Source organism: Nannobrachium achirus, assembly GCF_963921795.1.
Source record: "Nannobrachium achirus genome assembly, chromosome: 24".
In the NCBI taxonomy this organism is placed as follows: Eukaryota; Metazoa; Chordata; class Actinopteri; order Myctophiformes; family Myctophidae; genus Nannobrachium; species Nannobrachium achirus.
In genome coordinates this window covers 24,958,548-24,983,550 of record NC_137831.1, presented here as the reverse complement: position 1 = coordinate 24,983,550, position 25,003 = coordinate 24,958,548, and the positions used below count along the sequence as shown (strand labels likewise).

The window sequence follows — 25,003 nt, the reverse complement described above, 5'->3', positions numbered from 1 at the left end:
CCTGTACATTTGCCTCTTGTTCCAAATAAATCCTTAAAGGACAACTCTGCCCTAAATAACATCTAGGCAATTTGTTCTACGTATTGATCCCAAATGACTGTCCATTGGGTCTATTAGGCAGAAATGCTCCTGTTGGCCAGTTTCCCAAGCAGAACCCAGCAGCCCTCCTAGCTTAGGGCAACCACACTAATTATAAGTATGTTTATAATGTATCATAGACATGGGATGCAAATTAATAAATAAAGGTGATAACTAAAAACTAACAATTAACAATAGTCCATTCATTTCAACCAATTTAAATGTAAACCCTATAGGCCTATATACTCAACACAGCCTTAGACTTCAAAGGAAGAAGGATATAATGGACACGTATCTTAAATTCACAACAAAGGAATTTTAGAACAAATATATAGATATCTCTAAATATCACAAATGAATGTCATCGCAGGGGAGGACAATGAAAAAATGATTGACAGCCTGAAGGTGACTGGTTGCATCCGCTCTGAGCTGGTGGAGCAGGCGTTCAGGGCCATCGACAGGGCTGACTACTGCATGGAGGAGTTCAGGGGCGACGCCTACAAGAAGGATAAGGCTTTGCGTCATGGTCACATCCACCTGTCAGCTCCCAACATCTACTGTGCGGTGATGGAGGCCTTGGACCTTCGTCCTGGACTCTCCTTCCTCAACCTGGGCAGCGGGACTGGCTACCTCAGCACCATGGTCGGCCTCATCCTGGGTGAGTGTTCCAGCCACGCAAAGCCAGGAGAGTCTAATCATTAGACTCTAATGTGAAGAATCCTCTAATACAGGGGTCTTCAACAGGGGGTCGGGGACCCTTAGGGGGTCCTCAGAGTTACTACAGGGGGTCCTCCAGATCTTGTGATAGAATCTTTTTTTCTCCTTTTCTATATTAACCACCCTAGCCTCCATATTCTGAGAACTTTAGCCAAAAATAGCAGATCTACAAGCTTGTGTGAGGCATTGTGAGCTTGTAGATCGGCTATTTTCGGCAAAGAGCTTTGATGTAGAGGGAAAAGGAGTAGACTAAGTACAGAGTGAAAGGTATTGACGGTTCAAGTTGTTAAATATCTGGAAACACAAATTTAGATGAATCCAAAATACACTGATGATTGTCCTGTCAAACGATGACTAAACTAAACTATATGGTATCTATGGGTTGTGGGGGGTCCCTGCTTCATCTCTCGCTCGACTAAGGGGTCCTTGGCCTGAAAACGTTGAAGACCCCTGAGTCTAATAGAATAGAATAGAATAGAATAGAATAGAATAGATATCCCCTTTTGGCTTAACTGTGGTGGACTAATAGTTTTGTTTTATTATTTTCCCTACAGGTAAATGTGGAATGAACCATGGGGTTGAGCTGCATGCTGACGTGGTTGAATATGCAAAAAAGAAACTGGACTTCATCAAGCGTAGCGAAAGCTTTGACAGGTATCAGATTATTTAAAATAAAATAAAAAGTAAACAATGAGAGTTACTGGTGTTGTGTTGTGTTTTTTTAGTTTTTGGTTTAGATTTGCTATGTTCAGAGTGCAACACCCGACCACAACCAAAAATCAAATACATTTTCATAGTTCTACTGGATTTCGTCCCTCCCTAACATTTTAGTCTAGTTTTGATTTGTTGTCAAAATTGTCAGTATATTTAGTCTTAGTTTTTGTCATCATAGCTTAGTTGGAGTGGTTGCCCTAACAGGGCTACTAGACTAATAGTACTTATAGAACTTTCTGTCTGTCTGTCTGTCTGTCTGTCTTTCTCTCTCTCCGGATGAAACTTTATTTTGCCACGCTACTACTCCCACAGTTTTGATGGCATGCACTTGGGCCATAATGTCTGCTTGCATTTTGCTAAGAAATACGTTATATATGTACATTTATATTAATTTATCCGTGAATACATTTTCTCCATTGACTTGATAGGGAAAACGCAAAAAAAAAAAAAATAACTTTTGAGATGACTGACATCATAGATGTCTGACATCATAGACCACATGAGACATGAGACATCAGGGATCTCCATATATGGGCGTCACGGCAACCACACAATTTATCAGAATTGCATCTTTCTAGTTTCATTACATTTATGTCTGTGAAAAACTGACATTATTCATCATAGATTTAGTCGACAATATTAACACTGGTTGTGCGTCCTTTCATAGGGATACGTTTTGCGAGCCTTGCTTTGAGGTGGGCAACTGTCTGGAGATTGTACAAGGGGGTGGTCAGTATGACAGGGTGTACGTTGGTGCCGGTGTGCAGCGAGAGCATCTGGACTTCATGAAGAACCTGCTTAAAGTGGGAGGAATCCTGGTTCTGCCACTGGAGACGGAGGTATTTACAGGGCGCGATTATGGTGTCCGTAGAAGATGCCTTGTTGGTCGCGGCTTGTGATTGGCTGAACTGGAGGTAGGAAGCGCTTCACTGTGTTCACTTGGTCCGTGCGGAGGTGCCAAAAGTCGGAGAGACGAAGATTTACGATTCTGTCCCTATCGGGACTTAACTCGGACGTAACTCGGACTTTGCAACACTCAACACGGTGACTCGCTCGCTTTAGCTCGCTTTAGCTCGCTTGGCGGTGTCTCACATGGCTCAAGTCCGCTTGAGAAGGCGCGCCTCCGTCGTCTCCAGCGAAAACAAGCGCTCCTTTACAAGGCATCTTCTACGGATCCCCCTCCCTTACCTTAGCCCCACCCCCTTGTTTCCCCTATCCTGTACATATAGTGTTTTTATAACTGCGATATTATTGAATGTTTTCTTTGCTTGCTACTTGTTATGTCCATTAATTGAATACCAAAAAAAAAAAGACCATAAAAGGACATACAGCATTTGGGATGTTCCTTTTAGGCAGGGTGTTAACTGTGCTTGTACTGTACTACATTTCTATTGTAATTACTTGTACTGTTCTCCATTTTTGTCTAATAAAATAATCAATCAATCAATAAATATAATAATAGCTTACAGGGCATACATCCTTGCAACTGTACGAGTTTAATAGGGCCCAACTGTATGCACAAAACGTAATCTCTATATTAAATCCCAATTATTTTTATGATGAATATCAAACAGCAATTGCCTTGCATGTTGTATAATAGACTAATATTTTGCACTTAATTTGGAAATTACAGTTGTCTTTTTTTTCTCTCTCTGTTCGCAGTTGTTAAAGATCACACGGACTGGTCCCAAAAGCTGGGATTCAGAGAAGATCACTGAAGTGTCCTTTACGCCCCTGGTGCTGCCTGAACATAGAGGGGAAAGCAAACCGGAAGCAGCACCACGACGTAAGCTAAAGCACTGTGTACCACTCTGCCCTAAGATGGGTCACTGGTGACAGCTATGGTACCCATCATTGTACAGTACACTTTATGGGAACGCATGCTTGCATGCTTGCACTTTATGGGAACGCATGCTTGCAATGGATTGTACAGTACACTTTATGGGAACGCAGGCTTATCCTCTCTTATCCCTCTATTTTTAAAGATATCTCAGAATGCTCGTCCCTTATATTTTTATGTTGGATCAGAAAGAATGTTTTAGTCTCTAAAGATGTGCATGTCATGCTCAGAAGTTGGTCGGTCCCATATATGCACATGACCATACTGTTAGTGCCTATTGAGATTGGCATATTTCACCCAGGTTTTTTCCTCTCACTCACGTCACCTTGACTTCACTCAGCAACGAAATAAACAGAAAATAAACAAAAATAAAAATAAAACAATTCACAGGAGGCAAGCAGTGATCACCCCATGATGTGCACTTTAATGTAGTTTCAAATGCATTACATTGCAGGCACTCTTTTGAGAGTGAAAAAATAAGAAGACACATGTGACATGTGTGATCTTGGCAGGTTGCCCCAGAAAATGTGCCGATCTCAACAGGCATTAACGGTTTATGTAGCACTCAGATCTGTGGCTCACTCTGGACAACCGGATCTCCATACAGTATATGCTTATAAGCATATTAGGTTTGTTTATGGTTATGTCATAGAGACATGCTTATATTGTACTGTAGGGGCATTTGACAGGGGAGTTTAACTCCATATGATGTGCATTTGACTGGCTTCCCTGGGGCAGAGGGCCACTGACCTACTGACTGACTGACCTACTCTCTAGGTGCAAGGTAGTTGCGGATAAATGACGATATGGAAGTCATTGGGGGACTCATTGGATCGTTAAAGGATCGTTAAAGTACGGGTATTTCACATTATAAGAGTGTCAAAAAACTTCCTTGGGCTAAAAACGGCCCCACAAAACGATGGTTTAGTGGGGGTCATTTTTAGCCCAAGGAATGTTATTCGAACAAAACAAATGCTTGCAATGGATTAAGAATCATGGCAAACCCCTAGTTAGACCCCTCACATTTTCTTCCTAGTAGTAGTGTAAAAAAGTAAAAAAGTAAAAGATATCCTAGGAATTTTGAATTTCAAACTTTGATGTGTTACTACACACCTTTACACACACATTGGTGAAGACATTTTTTGGTAAGGAATGTATTCCCAGATTTGACATTATTCTGTTAATATACTCTGACTACAAGTCTGCGGTCGAGCCAAATACATTATATACATTAAGATATTATTCTGTTCCCAAAAAAGACAAAGGGGAAACATATGGCAGAGGCAATTTATGTTTTCTTTTTTTTTCTTTTTTTATTTACAGGAAGACGCCTGGATGACAGAAGAATGGCAGAATGGCAGAACGAGAGACAGCTAGAAGAGAAAGAAAGGGAAGTAGAGAAGCTCACAGTTCACCTGAAGCAAACTGAAAAACTACTGAAGCAAAGAGATAGTGAAGTGCACACACTGCATACACTGACAGGGTTGCTGACAGAGAGAGACCAGAAACTAGGAGAGAAAGAAAAGGACCTGCAGGGCCTCAACAGTCAAGTAGGGAAGCTCACAGTTCAGCTGAATGAAAGAAAGAGTGCACTGAAGGAGATCAGCCAGAGACTGACAGAGAGAGACAATAAACTAGGAGAGAAAGACAAACTGCTGGCAGAGAGAGACGAGAAACTAGGAGAGAAAGACCAACTGCTGGCAGAGAGAGACGAGAAACTAGGAGAGAAAGACAAACTACTGACAGAGAGCGACAAGAAACTAGGAGAGAAAGACAAACTTTTGAAGGAAAGTAATACAAAAGTGAGAGAAAAAGACAGACAAGTGGAGCAGAAAGACGAAGAGCTGAGGAAGATGAAGGAGTTGGATGATGTCATCAGTGATAAAAGTAATGCGGAGGAAGAGAAGAACAAAGAGATGACAACAGTGAGAGAAGAGTTAGAGAAGAGTCGGAAACATTGTTCCGAGTTGGAGGAAGAAAATCAGAAAACGAGAGAAAACATTCCAGCAGTAAGTGTAGGACTGATGACATGTGAGGAAGGAAAGGGGATAATAAAGTCATGGTGGATGAGCTTTCCTATGCTGATAGCTGCAGCAATACTGGCCTATCTGGTATGGCCCCTCATAGAACCTGGTAAAAAGTGAAAAAGTTCCAGAAGGAAGTGTAGAATTGATGACATGTGAGGAAGGAGAAAGGAGAATCAGTCATGGTGGATGAGATGTTGTACTAAAATGTATTACTACTGTCTGTATGTAACACATGTTTTTTTACAGTTATGTTAATCAGCATCACATTACATACAGGGTACTATAAACAGAAAAGCTCAACTGATGTATATTTCTTTACTATATCTCCAGGAATCATGTCCATGTTTAGATTCAACAATATGTCATTACATTTTCTTTTGTAAAGAGCTTCTGGAGTTTTTTTGTTAATTAATCTGATGATGATGATGATGATGATTTATTTTATTAAAAATCTCAAATATTATAACTAAGACATTTTTGCCAGACCCATGAAATGGGTAGGCCTACATAAGCAAATGTCGGTCCGGGTTTTCTATATAAAGGGTATATATGATGATGACATGATGATGACATGCCTACAAAAGGCATGATGTCATAAATGATGATGACAGACAGGGGGTCTGGCACAACCAGGTTGACCTGGTCTTGTTTATATACAAATGGTAGGTTTTTTATGTTTTAGTTTTTCTCTGTGTGTAGTAGGGCGTTGATCTTTGTACCTGTTGGGAAGCCAGTGTATGTATATACAATATGTGTAGCCTATGCTGTTCCTTATATGAGTTGTTATGTTGTAAAAAAAAGTTAAATAAAAAAGTAAAAAAAAGGATTCATTAATTTCCTAAGAGAACCACAACAGTGGCGGAGACCCTAACCCTAAAACATTAATAACCCTATCCCTAACCCTATAACGACACGCAAAGCCACATAGTCGGAGCAATGGGATGTCGTGGGATAGAGTATTTCATACATGTACATCAATTCATATTATGCACTTTTCCAGAATTGATTGTAAACTAAAACTGTTTCAGACGTTTTATATCAGGAAGATTACGTGTCCATTCATATAAACACTGCAGTAGAACAGGGCTACAGTAATTAACATGTGTTAATTACTGTAAACACTGCAGCTGTAGAAGAATATGTATCCTGTGAAAGGAAGACCATCATATTGTTTTTGTGGAGTTTATTGACAGATTCATTATTCATAAATAACAGTGACGTTTTATGAAACAAAGTCTCTTACAAAGAGAACGGTGTTACTTGAGGACAGCAGATTACCTGTTAAACTAGTTTTATAGTTTTATGTTTGTCACGGTGGCTTCATTCTGTGGTTTCTGATGACAGATTAATGATGGTATGAACGACATTTAAAGAATTTGCAGTCACTGCCAGGACCCCTAACCTTTCAGAGGTGAACAAACTTTTAGTTTGGGGGTTGTTGTGGGGTTTCAATGGTGATTGTTGTTGTTGTTGTTGTTGATGATGACCCCCAGACTTATTTCATGTAGAGCAACCCCAAAATCCCCAAAGTCCTTTGGGTTCAATGGAGGAGTGGTGCCTTCCATGGAAACCATGTCCCTTTTCTGATTGGACAACATAATGGATTTGAGGATTAGTCAAGCTTCAGGTGACATCACGTATAGCCTATAAATTGGCAACCACACTTACAGTACAATTTCCCAGAATTGCACCTTTCTAGTTGGATTGTATAAGAGTGGCGTGGATCGCTATTATTGTGGGCTTGCGGAAAGGCGAGACCAGTATGTTCTCTCAAATCTTTATAGACAAAGTGTATTCTCCTCAAAAAACTGGCCGACAGTACAAAGGCAGGGCCTTTAACCAATGAGGGAGCAGCGAGCCCACACTGTTTCGTAGGAACAGTATTTCTAGTCTAGTCTAGTTATAATTATTGTTTATACACTTTATTATTTTTCATTATTTTAATGATTATCATTATTATTATTGTATGCATTTCTCATGTTTTTCTTTATTCCATTATCACCTCCAAGGTGATGGGAGGTTAGAGCGGGGTGACGTCAGATGGTTTCACAGTTGTATAAGTTGGAGGAAGTGAAACCAACATCCTCACTTGAACTCAGAGTCTGCACACAGTTCCCATCAGCAGCATCTTTTCTGTCAACGTCTCGTCTGCACTCAAAGGTAAAATGCCTCTACTTTGTCTCTGCCTCTGCCTCTGGGTGTGAATTCATTAGGATCTTAGCAGAAGATGATTTCTCCTCACATGTCCTAAGTCACACAAATGAAATATATGTAATATTATTACAAATGCATGTGATCTTAGAAATACCTAAGACAATAGTTGTATTCTCACATAATTGTGGAAAAGTGTGGATGATGTAATATGAACTACAACTACATCCAAGTCTAGTTTGAGATTTGAGGTTGAGATCTATGAATAATGTTAAAGATGAACTGATACTATACTTACTTAGGTTTAGTGTATTTATGTTGTACTGTATGATGTGATCAGTGTGTTGTATTGTACATTGGGATGAGGTTGTATTGCATGATTTGATGAGTGTGTTATGAATGTTGTGTATTTATGACAATTGTGTTGATGTTGGTTGAGTATCTGTGTTAACCTTAGATTAAGACACACGTAGAGGTATTTCATCAATGCTGACAAAATTGCTGTAATGGTCCAACTGCGCAGTACCTTGCTATACACGCCAAACCGGCGCTGTTGCGCAGTTGCACCCACCCCTCTATCTGCTAAGCTATGGCCGACCTAAATGACAATATGATTATACTTCCAACATGTAATTAAAACTGCAGGCATCTGCAACTGTAAAAGTTGTGGCAACACAAATTAATTTAATGCTGACGAGAAACAAACAAAAGCCAGTTGCATACTAAATGTAAGCTTCAAAGTCCAGTGGGACAGTTATTTAGTGGAAAAATATATACCTGTATATAATAATTGAATAACTGGGCACTGTTTTGACATACAGCCTCTATGAAAGAGTTAAAGTGGAACACACACCGTCTGCGGAGCAGCTGCAGACATTTTTCACTGCACGTCAACTCGTGAAAATACGTGATCGGAGCTGCAGGCGAAACGTGAACGTGTGTCTGAAGCGGCCGGTGTGGGTATGTTCATTGAAAATAATGGGGGCACCCGTTTTGATGTGCTCCTTCCTCAGCCGGTGTGTGTCCCCCTTAAGCCCTTCCACTTCATAACCCCTTACATCCCTCCAATAAGTTCAGATCAGTTTCTTAATAGCAATGATGCAACATTTCTATACAGTCCATGTAGTACTGTACATCCAACGGTGGGCTTCCAGCCACAATATGAGAAATTACTATAGAAGAAATTCAGCATTAAAACACTATTATATTGTGTCCCGCTAGAGGGCTTGATTTATGGTCACATGAAGATCTTAACAATATATTATCTATTAGATAATCATTCATAGCGTAAGGTGTTTTCAAAGTTTTAACAATCAATGATTTATACCAAGCATTGACAATGTATCACTCAGAGAAGGATTCATGTGGAAGTTTGTCTCATTCCCAGTGTTTTTAAGCCTAGCATTTGAACTTTTGATGTAGTTTAATAAAGCAATAAGCCACAAGAGGCGAGTGGTTACCGGGGGAGTATACACCGGCTGAGAGGCGTTGGGAAACACGAGGCGCAGCCGAGTGTTTCCGACCCTCTCAGCCGGTAACCACAAGCCTCGCGTGGCTTATTGCTTTTCTAAAACGGTCACAATAATTGCAACATGAAAATCATAGCATTGCATTATTTAAAGAAAAAAGTACACTTCTCCGCCACCAGGAAGAGACATTACCTTGCGTTTACCAGTCACATCAAGGAATGGAACTTACGGAAGGCAGTGTGTGTTTACAAAGTCACGTCATTCTTTTTGCCAAAAAAATAGGGAAACAACACTTGTGTTAGATCAGTCTCATGTTAAGAACCATATTCGATCCATACACATGTTTATTTTCATCCAGATTTAGCTGCTATGTGGGTGAACAAAACATCAAAAACGCTAGCATAGCAACCTAAGCTAAACAGCCGAGTGGTGCCTGGAGAATAGAGGGCGCTTGTTGCCTTTACAAGCCCCGCCCGGAGCCATTCAGTCACTGTCCTTCCTATGCATGTGGGCGGTGCTTAGAAGCACCCGCACGGCAGGATTTGAGAGGAAATCAAACGCTCGCTTCTCTAGTTCAGCCTCACGGCACAGTGGAAAGAAATAACGCACCTGGCTTTGATATAAACTGATTCAAGGTGTGGGTTACAGTCTCAGGTATACCATGGCAACCAGCCAATCAAAATAAAGGAATGGAACTAGCCGTTTTAGAAAAACATTTAAGACGTGTTTTATGAGTTATGTTGTCCTCATCCTTTAATATTATGTACAATATAGCATCGGCCAAAATGTCAGAATTATATCATCTTTTCGGGTGGGTCATTTCCGGTGGCTATTTAGAAATTTTTAAGGGGTCCAAATTTGGTGCTTTTATAAAACCACCGTGTAACAACCAGTAAGACTCCCTAAATCGGGAGATAAGCAACCGTCAGGTCGCACACACAAACTTTAGAAGGCAATGGCAGCCAATCAGGAGGGAATATGGGAAATGGGACAGATCCATGTTGATCACATGAGTCATGACTTTAGAGATACTGTGTACCGCTTTGCGTGATTGCCAGTAGAACAAGAAAAACAGATAATTATCTGATGACAGATTAATGATGGTATGAACGGCATTTAAAGGAACTGCAGTCACTACCAGGACTCCTACCTTTGCATTAGAGGTGAACAAACTTTTAGCTGGTTGTCGTTGTTAAGTTTCAATGGTGATTGTGACCCCCAGACTTATTTCATGTAGAGCAGGGTTCCCAAAATTAGTTTTCCCCAAGGGCCGAATTATGTCTAGGGTACCAAGCCGAGGGCCACAACATTGCAGGGGGCGACGGCGGCGTTCCCGCTTCTCCAGCGACTGCGACAGTTCAGATATCGTCGTTGTCGGGTGAAAATCTTGTATGTCCAAAACCATTCGTTTTGCATTTATCATTTTAAAAATTATTTGGTGCGAGGTGTTGTGTGCTCGTAGATCGGCTGTTTTCACTACTTTTGTGCAACAGCCTTTTATGATTTGCGAAAGAACGTACAAATTTGGAGATACGAGATTTCCACCCGACAACGACGATATACTAGTGTTGTTGCTGTTCTTATACCACCATTATTACTGGGGTTGGTGTGGGCCAGACAGTAACCCCCCGCGGGCCGCAAATGGCCCGCGGGCCGCCTATTGGGGAACCCTGATGTAGAGTAACCTCAAAATCCCAAAAGTCCATTTAATTGAATTCAATGGAGGAGTGCCCCTCCATTGAAACCATGTCCCTTTTCTGATTGGACAACATAATGGATTTGAGGATTGGTCAGTTTTCACGTGACATCACGTATAGTTCATTTACTGACGGGAAACAAACAAAAGCCAGTTGCATACTAAATGTGAAAGTCCAAAATTATAACTGAGCACTGTTTTGTTATATACAGCCTCTATGAAATAGTTAAACACACACCAGCTGCGGAGCGGCTGCGTTCATTTTAATTATTTATTAGTGCCCATGCTGCTACCAACATCTATGCATTCTATCACTCTTTTTGCATTGCATTGATGTCATTAAGATAATTCTGTTGTACACTTGTGTTCAATGACAAAATAAAATCATCCATTCAACTACTTCTAACTTAAATGTAAAAAATGAAAAATGGAAATAAATAAATCCCTCTTTTTATGTATTGAGCTCCTGCATTGTAACCGAGAATACAGGAGGTTCTTTAACTCTTCTTAACTGTTTTAATTAACTTTGTGTTTCCTCAGGTGACTTGGCTATGCGGCGGCATGCTGTACGTGAGGATCATTATCCACACCCCCCAATTAAAGGTAATGCTAAAGATAAGGTAATTTCAATCTTTTAATTGTGTTTAATTGCTTTTGATATGCCAGAGGTCCATAGGCTTTTTCTTATCATCATGGTCCACCTGGTATTCTTGTGAGGCCGGATCTAGGCATAGGAAGGAGGGGAAATGCCCCCCTAAATGCCTTGTCTGCCCCACCAAACATGAAAAATCTAAAATTTCATCATCAAAAAAATCAAATAATCACTCTGTCTCCAGAGACCAGATTCATGTGTCACAATTAAAAATAATGCTCAGCCCGTTGGTGTATATAGCGAGTCGCATCGAGACCAGCAGACACAGAGCACAGACACACACCCCTTCTCTGTGCATGTTGTTGAAAAGAATAATACCATTCAACTTGGGCATGGACGGGTGGTGTGTGTGCAAATAATTCTCCCATAGGCCTGCTGTAGCTGCTGCTCATCCCTCTTACCTGTACATTTGCCTCTTGTTCCAAATAAATCCTTAAAGGACAACTCTGCTCTAAATAACATCTAGGCATTTTTTTCCTACTTATATTGATCCCAAATGACTGTCCATTGGGTCTATAAGGCAGAAATGCTCCTGTTGGCCAGTTTCCCAAGCAGAACCCAGCAGCCCTCCTAGCTTAGGGCAACCACACTAATTATAAGTATGTTCATAATGCATCATAGACATGGGATGCAAATTAATAAATAAAGGTGATAACTAAAAACTAACAATTAACAATAGCCCATTAATTTTAACCAATTTAAATGTAAACCATATAAACCTATAGTGTGTGCCAGTGGCTACGTCATTGTAGTCCTTAGCGGCCATTTCTTGGGTCAAAACACAGGTGTTTCAATTGTTTGATTGCATAGAACTAATGCGATAGTCTAATCAGAACACCTGTGTAAGGCTGTGTTTACCCAAGAAATGGCCGCTCTTAGAACTACATTTGGCACACCCTATATACTCAACACAGCCTTAGACTTCAAAGGAAGAAGGATATAATGGACACGTATCTTAAATTCACAACAAAGGAATTTTAGAACAAATATATAGATATCTCTAAATATCACAAATGAATGTCATCGCAGGGGAGGACAATGACAAGATGATTGACAGCCTGAAGGAGACTGGCTGCATCCGCTCTGAGCTGGTGGAGCAGGCGTTCAGGGCCATCGACAGGGCTGACTACTGCATGGAGGAGTTCAGGGGCGACGCCTACAAGAAAGATAAGGCTTTGCGTCATGGTCACATCCACCTGTCAGCTCCCAACATCTACTGTGCGGTGATGGAGGCCTTGGACCTCCGTCCTGGACTCTCCTTCCTCAACCTGGGCAGCGGGACTGGCTACCTCAGCACCATGGTCGGCCTCATCCTGCGTGAGTGTTCCACCCACGCAAAGCCAGGAGAGTCTAATCATTAGAGTCTAATGTGAAGAATCCTCAATTTCAGGACCCCCGGACCTCCACGGACCCCCAGGGACCCCTTGCCACCGCCGCCAAATAGTGCAAAAATGACCAAATCAACACCCCAACTGGGCTACTCACAGGGAATTCCCAGGGACCACCGACTCCTGCTGCTCCAACAGGCCTTCACCTTAATTGGTTTAACTTTGCCCCACCCCCTCCCTTCATTGGCCAAAACTTTATTTGGCTTTACTCATCAACTGTTTGTCGTACAAACTTGTGGGTGGTGTCAATTGACTTGATTAAGAGTCCTTCACCTTAATTGGTTTAACTTAGCCCCGCCCCCTCCTCAGATTGGCCCAAACTTTATTTGGCTTTACTCATCAACCGTTTGTCGTACACACTTGTGGGTGGTGTCAATTAACTTCATTAAGAGTCCTTCACCTTAATTGGTTTAACTTTGCCCCGCCCCCTCCTCTGATTGGCCGAAACTTTATTTGGCTTTACTCATCAACTGTTTGTCGTACAAACTTGTGGGTGGAACCAATGCCACTTACAGGCCTCTTTGTGTATACTGTGACCTGACGGTTGCTTATCTCCCGATTAGGGAGTCTTACTGGTCATTAGACTCTAATGTGAAGAATCCTCTAATAGAATAGAATAGAATAGAATAGAATAGATATCCCCTTTTGGCTTAACTGTGGTGGATTAATAGTTTTGTTTTATAATTTTTCCTGCAGGTAAATATGGAGAGAACCATGGGGTTGAGCTGCATGCTGACGTGGTTGAATATGCAAAAAAGAAACTGGACTTCATCAAGCGTAGCGAAAGCTTTGACAGGTATCAGATTATTTAAAATAAAATAAAAAGTCTGTCTGTCTGTCTGTCTGTCTGTCTGTCTGTCTGTCTGTCTGTCTGTCTGTCTGTCTGTCTGTCTGTCTTTCTCTCTCTCCGGATGAAACTTTATTTTGGCATGCTACTACTCCCATAGTTTTGATGGCACGCACTTGGGCCATATGTTTGCTTGCATTTTGCTAAGAAATACGTTACATAGTTAAATTTATATTAATTTATCCGTGAATACATTTTCTCTGTTGACTTGATTGGGAAAATGCATGGTTATATACATGGTTGTGCGTCCTTTCATAGGTATAAGTTTTGCGAGCCTTGCTTTGAGGTGGGCAACTGTCTGGAGATTGTACCAGGGGGTCGTCAGTATGACAGGGTGTACGTTGGTGCCGGTGTGCAGCGAGAGTATCTGGACTTCATGAAGAACCTGCTTAAAGTGGGAGGAATCCTGGTTCTGCCACTGGAGACTGAGGTATTTACAGGGGCGCGATTATGGTGTCCGTAGAAGATGCCTTGTTGGTCGCGGCTTGTGATTGGCTGAACCGGAGGTAGGAAGCGCTCCGCTGTGTTCACTTGGACCGTGCGGAGGTGCGAAAAGTCGGAGAGACGAAGATTTACGATTCTGTCCCTATCGAGACTTAACTCGGACGTAACTCGGACTTTGCAATGCTCAAGTCCGCTTGAGAAGGCGCGCCTCCGCCGTCTCCAGCTAAAACAAGCGCTCCTTTACAAGGCATCTTCTACGGATCCCCCTCCCTTACCTTAGCCCCACCCCCTTGTTTCCCCTATCCTGTACATATAGTGTTTTTATAACCGATATTATTGAATGTTTTCTTTGCTTGCTATTTGTTATGTCCATAAATTGAATACCAAGGACTTCCAATGTACAAAAAAAGACCATAAAAGGACATACAGTATTTGGGATGTTCCTTTTAGGCAGGGTGTTTAACTGTGCTTGTACTGTACTACATTTCTATTGTATTTACTATACTTGTATACTGTTCTCCATTTTCAATCAATCAATTAATCAATACAATAATAGCTTACAGGGCATACATCCTTGCAACTGAGTGTACACGTTTAATAGGGCTCAACTCTATGCACAAAACGTAATCTCTATTTCTAACCCTAACCCGATAACGATTTATTTGTATTTTTATGATGAATATCAAACAGCAATTGCCTTGCATTTTGTATAATAGACTAAAATATTTGCACTTAATTTGGAAATTACAGTTTAGGCAATAATTGATTTTCTTTTTTTTTCTTAACTCTGTTCGCAGTTGTTAAAGATCACACAAACTGGTCTCAAAAAATGGGATTCAGAGAAGATCACTGGAGTGTCCTTTGCCCCCCTGGTGCTGCCTGAACATAGAGGGGAAAGCAAACCGGAAGCAGCACCACAACGTAAGCTAAAGTGCCTCGACACTGTGTACCACTCTGCCCAAAGATGGGTCACTGGTGACAGCTATGGTACCCATCACTGTACACTATATGGCAGGGATACTCAAACATCTGACAAGGGGGCCAGTTGATAAAATGACATTACTTGATAACTTTTTGCTTTATTTCCACATGACTCAAGACATGTGCAAAGTGCATTATTTTATGGCTTGGAATTCCATTTATATTATGTCAATGAATAATAATAATTCTGTATAATTAGCATATTCCACAAAAACACCAAAACAAACTAATGTATGTTTGTCTGCTATTTGCCTGCTATCGAGTGGGATAACATTAAAGATAGCTGAGCACAACTCTCTTTCAATTGCTTCACAATATTATTTATGACGTTGCCACATTCAACACAAATGGCTTTTTACAGAAAATAAACTTGTGAAAATTGATAGCTAAGGAAAATAAAATAAAATCAAACAATCTACTTAAAATAGATTACCCAGACTGTTTAGCTACCAAATGGCTAATGATGCAGTTGTTAAGTAGAGCTACAGTACGTCTCTTTATTTGCATTAGGCCTACAATAACATTTTGGGTATGCTAATTAGTCGGGCAGAGGCAGAGCCACTTGTTAAAAAAAGACAGAAAAAAACAGATTTGAGGACTTTGAGGACATTAAGCCGGTGGGCCAGTCAAAATTGTGCAGCGGGCTGGAAGTGGCCCGCGGGCCGGAGTTTGAGTATCACTGCTCTATGGGAATGCAGGCTTATCCTCTCTTTCTGAGAGGCGTGATGAGCGCTATTTAAAGACATCTCAGGAATGCTCCTCCCTTATATTTGTTCTATGTTGGATCAGAACCATAGTCCCTACAGACCCAGGTTATTATGATGATGATGAAGCTCTGAAATGAATGCTCAGTCTTACAGAAAGATACATGTTTTAGGCTCTAAAGATGTGCATGTCACGCTCAGAAGTTGGTCGGTCCCATACATGCACATGACCATATATGGGCACACAGTAGCGGTCGGATCTGTGGCTCAGTCTAGACAACCAGATCTCCATACAGTATATACTAATATGCTTATAAAAAATCACACTCGTGTGAACTGAGCGGTGGAGGCTGTGTGTGTGTGTGTGTGTGTGTGTGTGTGTGTGTGTGTGTGTGTGTGTGTGTGTGTGTGTGTGTGTGTGTGTGTGTGTGTGTGTGTGTGTGCGTGCGTGCGTGTGTGCGTGCGTATGTGTGAATGTGAGTCTGAACAACAGCGCCCCTCCCTTAACATGTGTGGTCAGAAAAGGTTACTGCAGGCTACAGACACGGACGCATACATACCCACACACACGGCCACGTATAGGAGCGCTGTGACCACCGCTCAAAAAGAGGAAAAATGTGCCACAGAGGCACAAAAATCCAGGTCCAGGCACTCAGGTGGATTTAACAATAAAAGGCCTTTATTAAATGGGCTAGAACATTATTAAAAAACACCAACGCGTTTCGGCAAACGCCTTCTTCAGGGTGTTACTGAACAAAGACAAGATGTAGGCCTAATTATAGGCCTACCAGGTGTGTCCACAGAGAGGACCTGCAGTCTGCAGCCTGCAGGCCCCCTGGTGGCATCCTACTCATGTTTTCTACATATGGATGAAAGCACAAAAACAGGGTAACCCTACAGTCTGTTAAGACACTTTACCATGGTTATAGATAGAGGATTAAATGGCAACATTAGGACCAGTGTACAATACAACAGTGCTTATGCTTATAAGCAAATTAGGTTTGTTTATGGTTATGTCATAGAGACATGCTTATATACTGTAGGGGCATTTGACAGGGGAATTTAACTCTATGATGTGCATTTGAGGGCCCCTGAACTACTGACTGACTGACCTACTTTCTGGGTGTGAGTATAGTTGAGGATAAAGTTATCTATAAAAGGCAGGTACACACTGTATGATATGGAAGTGGTCGGGGACTCATCGGATCATTAACTTCCTTCGTACAAAACAAATGCTTGCAATGGATTCAGAATCATGGCAAACCCCTAGTTAGACCCCTCACATGCTACTTAAAGAAGATTTTTTTCTGGGTATTTTCTTCCTGTAGTATAGTGTTTAGAAAGTCAATGGAAGACCATTTCAGCAGATGTAAAAAAATTATCCTAGGAATTTTGAATTTCAAATGTTGTTAGTTGTGTTACTAGACACCTTTAAACACACATTGGTGAAGAAAAGTCTTGGTAAGGAATTTATTCCCAGATTTGACATTATCCTGATAGTATTCTCTGACTACAAGTCTGCGGTCGAGCCAAATATCTAACCTGCCAGATATTCAGAAACGCTCGGGAAGCTGTCACAGGAAGCTGTCACAGAGTGACAGAATTGCGCAATGATCTTCTCACCAAGCTTTCACGAACAGCAAGCAAAACTAAGGCGAGTAAAGCCTGATCTTGCGTCAGATCAGTGGTTTGGATGGCGTCTGGTGAACTTGCTTTACTTGGCATATATTCAAAATAAGTCTAAAGTTTTAGCGTTACTGCGTTTTATTTGTTTCGTATTGTTTCGAATATGCTTCATGTGTTTTCGTTATGGCAGCCCATTCCACTCCCCCAAAACCTGACAAAAGTTACTATATCCTGCTATATATAGCATCAGTCCTACCTTGTATTTCCCTGTAGCTGTGGTGTATGCTGCATGTGATTTGTGACATGTGCTAATGGATGTTTGACCACACAAAATTAAGTTGGTGATTCCTCTAACCTAGGACATTATATTACATTAAATTATGATATTATTCTGTTCCCAAAAAGACAAAGGGGAAAAATATGGCAGAGGCAATTATTTATGTTTTTTTTTCTTTCTCTTTCTTTCTTTCTTTCTTTCTTTCTTTCTTTCTTTCTTTTTCTTTTTTTCAGGAAGACACCTGGATGACATGAAGCAGAAAGAGAGACAGCTAGAAGAGAAGGAAAGGAACCTGCAGGGCCTTTACAACCAAGTAGAGAAACTCACAGTTGACCTGAAGCAAACTAACAAACTACTGAAGCAAAGAGATAGTGAAGTGGAAAAGATCAGCCATACACTGTCAGGGTTGCTGACAGAGAGAGACCAGAAACTAGGAGAGAAAGAAAGGGACCTGCAGGGCCTTAACAGTCAAGTAAGGAAGCTCACAGTTCAGCTGAATGAAAGAGAGAGTGCAGTGAAGGAGATCAGCCAGAGACTGACAGAGAGAGACAAGAAACTAGGAGAGAAAGACACACTACTGACAGAGAGAGACAAGAAACTAGGAGAGAAAGACAAACTACTAGCAGAGAGAGACAAGAAACTAGGAGAGAAAGACAAACTACTGACAGAGAGAGACAAGAAACTAGAAGAGAAAGACAAACTCCTGACAGAGAGAGACAAGAAACTAGGAGAGAAAGACAAACTTCTGAAGGAAAGTGATACAATAGTGAGAGAAAAAGACACACAAGTGGAGCAGAAAGACAAACTTCTGAAGGAATACAATACAATAGTGAGAGAAAAAGACAGACAAGTTGAGCAGAAAGACGAAAAGCTGAGGAAGATGAAGAAGGAGTTGGATGATGTCATCAGTGATAAAAGTCATGCGGAGGAAGAGAAGAACAAAGAGATGACAACAGTGAGAGAAGAGTCAGAGAAACTGCTGAAGCAAAGAGATAGTGAAGTGGAGAAGATCAGTCATACACTGACAGGGTTGCTGACAGAGAGAGACCAGAAACTAGGAGAGAAAGACAAATTACTGTCAGAGAGAGACATTAAACTAGGAGAGAAAGACAAACTACTGACAGAGAGCGACAAGAAACTAGGAGAGAAAGACAAACTTTTGAAGGAAAGTAATACGAAAGTGAGAGAAAAAGACAGACAAGTGGAGCAGAAAGACGAAGAGCTGAGGAAGATGAGGAAGGAGTTGGATGATGTCATCAGTGATAAAAGTAATGCGGAGGAAGAGAAGAACAAAGAGATGACAACAGTGAGAGAAGAGTTAGAGAAGAGTCGGAAACATTGTTCCGAGTTGGAGGAAGAAAATCAGAAAACGAGAGAAAACATTCCAGCAGTAAGTGTAGGACTGATGACATGTGAGGAAGGAAAGGGGATAATAGAGTCATGGTGGATGAGCTTTCCTATGCTGATAGCTGCAGCAATACTGGCCTATCTGGTATGGCCCCTCATAGAACTTGATTGATTAATTGATTGAAGACTTTATTAGAAGTTTGCATAGGAAAAGGTACAGTTTCATGACGGTACAGTTCACTGGTACAAGGTCTACTAAAAGGAGATCCATGAAAAGACTAAGCTTATTTCCACTGGAAACCATTGAAGTATCTCATATAACATTGAATGACAGACAAATAGAACACAGTACTATGCAGTAGATATGTAAAGAAAAAGAAAAAAGAAAACAGTAAGTCTAAACAAACAGTATATACAAAGAAGGGGCAGGGGAGGGTAGGGTTGGGCTAGGTTAGTTTTTTACCAGTTGCGAACGGCTGCTGCCTGTAAGTGATTTTTCAGGGCAATTTTAAAGGATGCTAGTGATCCACACTCCTTTATGACCTTCGGTAAGGCTTTCCACATTTTGGTGGTATAGCAGAAAAAAAGAGTTTGACCCTTTGTTGGTTTTGACTCTGGGTTGAAAGTGATCTGTGGCGCTGCCTCTGGTGTTGTAATTATGGACATCCTTAATGTTTATAAAGTATTTTGACAGGTACTTGGGTATCATAGTGGTGTAGTGTATCTTGTACACCAGGCCCATTGCAAGTTGCTGTACTCTGTCATCTACTCTGAGCCATCCCACTCTTAACTGGTGAGTAGCGGTGAGGTGAGTCTGATAGGGAAGGTGAAGTAGGACCCTAATTAGTTTATTTTGGGCTGTTTGGAGTTTAGTTTTCAGGGCTTGTGGGGCGTCACGATACCATACGTGGACTCCGTAGTCAAAGAGGGGCTGGATTATTGCACCAGCTATGGTCTTCAGTGTGTTGAAATTGACCATTGGGGCGATCCTCTGTAGGAAACGAGTTTGTTGGTTGATTTTATTTATTACTTTAGAAGTCATCTTTTCACTGGAAAGATTAGCTTCAAGGATACATCCTAAGTAAGAGATTTCGTTTTTTCGTGTTATGACCTTGTCACCCACTTTGAGTGTGAAGTTATCGACTTTTTTGAGGTTATGATATGATCCAAAGAGGATGGACTCAGTTTTTCCCAGGTGAATTGATAATTTGTTGTCATTAAGCCATGTGCAGATCTTACTTAGTTCAGAGTTAAGTGTCTTTTCAACCTGCAAGTGGTCCTTGCCCGAGACTAGGAGAGCCGAGTCATCCGCGAACAGGAACAGGTTGCAGTCACAAGCAGATGCCATGTCGTTCACGTATATTAGGAACAACAGAGGTCCCAGTATGCTACCTTGAGGAACACCACAGCTTACTGGGAGGGGGGGGGGGGGGGGGGGGGGGACACGGTACCGTTAATCTCCACCACCTGTTCCCTCCCCACCAGGTAAGATTGCATCCAACTCACTGCTGCATTGTCAAGACCGATGGCTTTTAGTTTCTCAATCAGAATAGAATGATTTACGGTGTCAAATGCCTTCTGGAGGTCCATCATGACCATGCCGCTATATTTGCCGTCATCCGCTTCGCGTTTGATTTGGTCAGTCAAATAGAGAAGGTATGTGTCAGTGGAATGAGATTTTCTGAATCCAGATTGGAACTCGTAAATCAGATTATTCTCATCGAGATATCTTGCTATCTGTTCGTAGACTATTTTCTCCATGACTTTGGATATGGAGCTAAGAATGGAAACGGGACGGTAGTTTCCAGGGTCTAGTTTGCTACCTTTTTTATGCAGGGGGGTTACTTTTGCTAGTTTGAAGTCCTGTGGGACATGACCCTGTTCGATGGAAAGGTTAATTATGTGGGTAATGATCGGTGCAATGGTGGCGGCTTAATCTCTGAGAAATCTAGCTGGAATTTTATCAAGGCCAGTGGCCTTGTGTTGAGGTAGGGCGCTCAGTTTTTTAAACACTTCATCAGTTGTCACTGTGGCAAGTTTAAAGCTGTCTTTTCTGACCTGGTAAAAAGTGAAAAAGTTCCAGAAGGAAGTGTAGAACTGATGACATGTGAGGAAGGAGAAAGGAGAATCAGTCATGGTGGATGAGATGTTGTACTAAAATGTATTACTACTGTATGTAACACATGGTTTTTTTACAGTTATGTTAATCAGCATCACATTACATACAGGGTACTATAAACAGAAAAGCTCAACTGATGTATATTTCTTTACTATATCTCCAGGAATCATGTACATATGTTTAGAATCAACAATATTTCATTACATTTTCTTTTGTAAAGAGCTTCTGGAGTTTTTTGTTAATTAATCTGATGATGATGATGATGATGATGATGATGATGATGATTTATTTTATTAAAAATCTCAAATATTATAACTAAGAAATTTTTTATATATACAGTACAAATGGTAGTTTTTTTATGTTTTAGTTTTTCTCTATGTGTGTAGTAGGGCGTTGATCTTTGTACATGTTGGGAAGCCAGTGTATGTATATACAATATGTGTATGCTGTTCCTTATATGAGTTGTTATAAAAAAAAAGTTAAATAAAAAAGTAAAAAAAAAAGGATTCATTAATTTCCTAAGAGAACCACAACAGTGGCGGAGACCCTAACCCTAAAACATTAATAACCCTATCCCTAACCCTATAACGACACGCAAAGCCACATAGTCGGAGCAATGGGATGTCGTGGGATAGAGTATTTCATACATGTACATCAATTCATATTATGCACTTTTGCAGAATTGATTGTAAACTAAAACTGTTTCAGACGTTTTATATCAGGAAGATTACGTGTCCATTCATATAAACACTGCAGTAGAACAGGGCTACAGTAATTAACATGTGTTAATTACTGTAAACACCTCAGCTGTAGAAAAATATGTATCCTGTGAAAGGAAGACCATCATATTGTTTTTGTGGAGTTTATTGACAGATTCATAATTCATAAATAACAGTGACGTTTTATGAAACAAAGTCTCTTACAAAGAGAACGGTGTTACTTGAGGACAGCAGATTACCTGTTAAACTAGTTTTATAGTTTTATGTTTGTCACGGTGGCTTCATTCTGTGGTTTCTTATGACGGATTAATGATGGTATGAACGACATTTAAAGAATTTGCAGTCACTGCCAGGACTCCTAACCTTTCAGAGGTGAACAAACTTTTAGTTTGGGGGTTGTTGTGGGGTTTCTATGGTGATTGTTGTTGTTGTTGTTGTTGATGATGACCCCCAGACTTATTTCATGTAGAGTAACCCCAAAATCCCCCAAATCCTTTGGGTTCAATGGAGGAGTGGTGCCTTCCATGGAAACCATGTCCCTTTTCTGATTGGACAACATAATGGATTTGAGGATTGGTCAAGCTTCAGGTGACATCACGTATAGCCTATAAATTGGCAACCACACTTACAGTACAATTTCCCAGAATTGCACCTTTCTAGTTGGATTGTATAAGAGTGGCGTGGATCGCTATTGTTGTGGGCTTGCTGAAAGTCGAGACCGTATGTTCTCTCAAATCTTTATAGACCAAGTTTATTCTCCTCAAAATACTGTCCGACGGTACAAAGGCGGGGCCTTTAACCAATGAGGGAGCAGCTAGCCCACACTGTTTCGTAGGAACAGTATTTCTAGTCTAGTCTAGTTATAATTATTGTTTATACACTTTATTATTTTTCATTATTTTAATGATTATCATTATTATTATTGTATGCATTTCTCAACATTTTCTTTATTCCATTATCACCTCCATGGTGATGGGAGGTTAGACCAGGGTGACGTCAGATGGTTTCACAGTTGTATAAGTTGGAGAAGTGAAACCAACATCCTCACTTGAACTCAGAGTCTGCACACAGTTCCCATCAGCAGCATCTTTTCTGTCAACGTCTGCACTCAAAGGTAAAATGCCTCTACTTTGTCTCTGCCACTGGGTGTGAATTCATTAGGATCTTAGCAGAAGATGATTTCTCCTCACATGTCCTAAGTCACACAAATGAAATACATGTAAAATTATTACAAATGTATGTGACCTTAGAAATACCTAAGACAATAGTTGTATTCTCACATAATCGTGGAAAAGTGTGGATGATGTGAGATGAACTATAACTACATCCAAGTCTAGTTTGAAATTTGAGGTTGAGATCTATAAATAATGTTAAAGATGAACGTATACTATACTTACTTAGGATTAGTGTCTTTATGTTGTCCTGTATGATGTGATCAGTGTGTTGTATTCTACATTGTGATGAGGTTTTATTGCATGATTTGATGAGTGTGTTATGAATGTTGTGTATCGATGACAATTGTATTGATGTTGGTTGAGTAAATGAAACAAAGTGTCTTACAAAGAGAACGGTATAACTTGAGGACAGCAGATTACCTGTTAAACTAGTTTTAATTAGTTTAATGTATTTTGTTTGTCACGGTGGCTTCATTCTGTGGTTTCATTCTGGTGTCACGCTTCATACAAAAGGTATTCTATGTTGATGAAAGTATTAACTTAAGCCATGCATAGGTGTTGTATGTTGTATGTATGGTATGCCAGTAGAACAAGAAAAACAGATAATTATCAGATGACAGATTAATGATGGTATGAACGACATTTAAAGGAATTGCAGTCACTACCAGGACTCCTAACCATTTGCAATAGAGGTGAACAGACTTTTAGTTTGGAGCTGGTGGTGTTGGGTTTCAATGGTGATTGTTGATGTTGTTGACCCCAGACTTATTTCATGTAGAGTAACCCCAAAAGTCCATTTAATTGAATTCGATGGAGGAGTGTCCCTTTTCTGAGCGGCTGTGGACATTTTAGTTATTTATTAGTGCCCATGCTGCTACCAACATCTATGCATTCTATCACTCTTTTTGCATTTCATTGATGTCATTAAGATAATTCTGTTGTACACTTGTGTTCAATGACAAAATAAAATCATCCATCCATCCAACTACTTCTAACCTAAATGTAAAACAAAATGGAAATAAATAAATGTAGTATGTAATGACAACAAGGAGGTTCTTTAACTATTCTTAACTGTTTTAATTAACGTTGTGTTTCCTCAGGTGACTTGGCTATGCGGCGGCATGCTGTACGTGAGGATCATTATCCACACCCTCCAATTAAAGGTAATGCTAAAGATAAGGTCATTTCAATCTTTTAATTGTGTTTAATTGCTTTTGATATGCCAGAGGTCCAGGATTTTTCTTATTATCATGGTCCACCTGATATTCTTGCGAGGCCAGATCTAGGCATAGGGAGGAGGGGCAATGCCCCCCCTAAATGCCTTGTCTGCCCCACCAAACGTGATGGCATGCAAAAATCTAAAATTTCAAATATATTCATGATTTGATTTCATCATCAAAAAAATAAAATAATCACTCTGCCTCCAGAGACACACAATTAAACACACAATTAAAAATAATGCTCAGCCCGTTGGTGCGTATAGCGAGTCGTGTCGTGACCAGCAGACACAGAGCACAGACACACACACCCCTTCTCTGTGCATGTTGTTGAAAAGAATAATACCATTCAACTTGGGCATGGACGGGTGGCCTGCTGTAGCTGCTGCTCATCCCTCTTACCTGTACATTTGCCTCTTGTTCCAAATAAATCCTTAAAGGACAACTCCGCCCTAAATAACATCTAGGCAATTTGTTCTACTTATATTGATCCCAAATGATTGGGTCTATTAGGCAGAAATGCTCCTGTTGGCCAGTTTCCCAAGCAGAACCCAGCAGCCCTCCTAGCTTAGGGCAACCACACTAATTATAAGTATGTTTATAATGTATCATAGACATGGGATGCAAATTAATAAATAAAGGTGATAACTAAAAACTAACAATTAACAATAGTCCATTCATTTCAACCAATTTAAATGTAAACCCTATAGGCCTATATACTCAACACAGCCTTAGACTTCAAAGGAAGAAGGATATAATGGACACGTATCTTAAATTCACAACAAAGGAATTTTAGAACAAATATATAGATATCT

The 25,003-nt window shown here is 40.5% G+C and overlaps 1 protein-coding gene across 1 annotated transcript; it reads left to right on the top strand.

Annotated features, from left to right (window-relative positions):
• Positions 1–12,357: 12,357 nt before the first annotated feature.
• On the top strand, positions 12,358–24,755 carry LOC308280168 (protein-L-isoaspartate O-methyltransferase domain-containing protein 2-like; the record flags this gene model as incomplete). The annotated part of the gene is made up of 7 exons (XM_080720429.1): positions 12,358–12,661; positions 13,429–13,528; positions 13,838–14,009; positions 14,821–14,944; positions 17,845–18,083; positions 24,072–24,134; positions 24,702–24,755. 7 exons carry the CDS (start codon positions 12,358–12,360, stop codon positions 24,753–24,755), a joined length of 1,056 nt encoding a protein of 351 aa, XP_080576555.1.
• Positions 24,756–25,003: the final 248 nt, after the last annotated feature.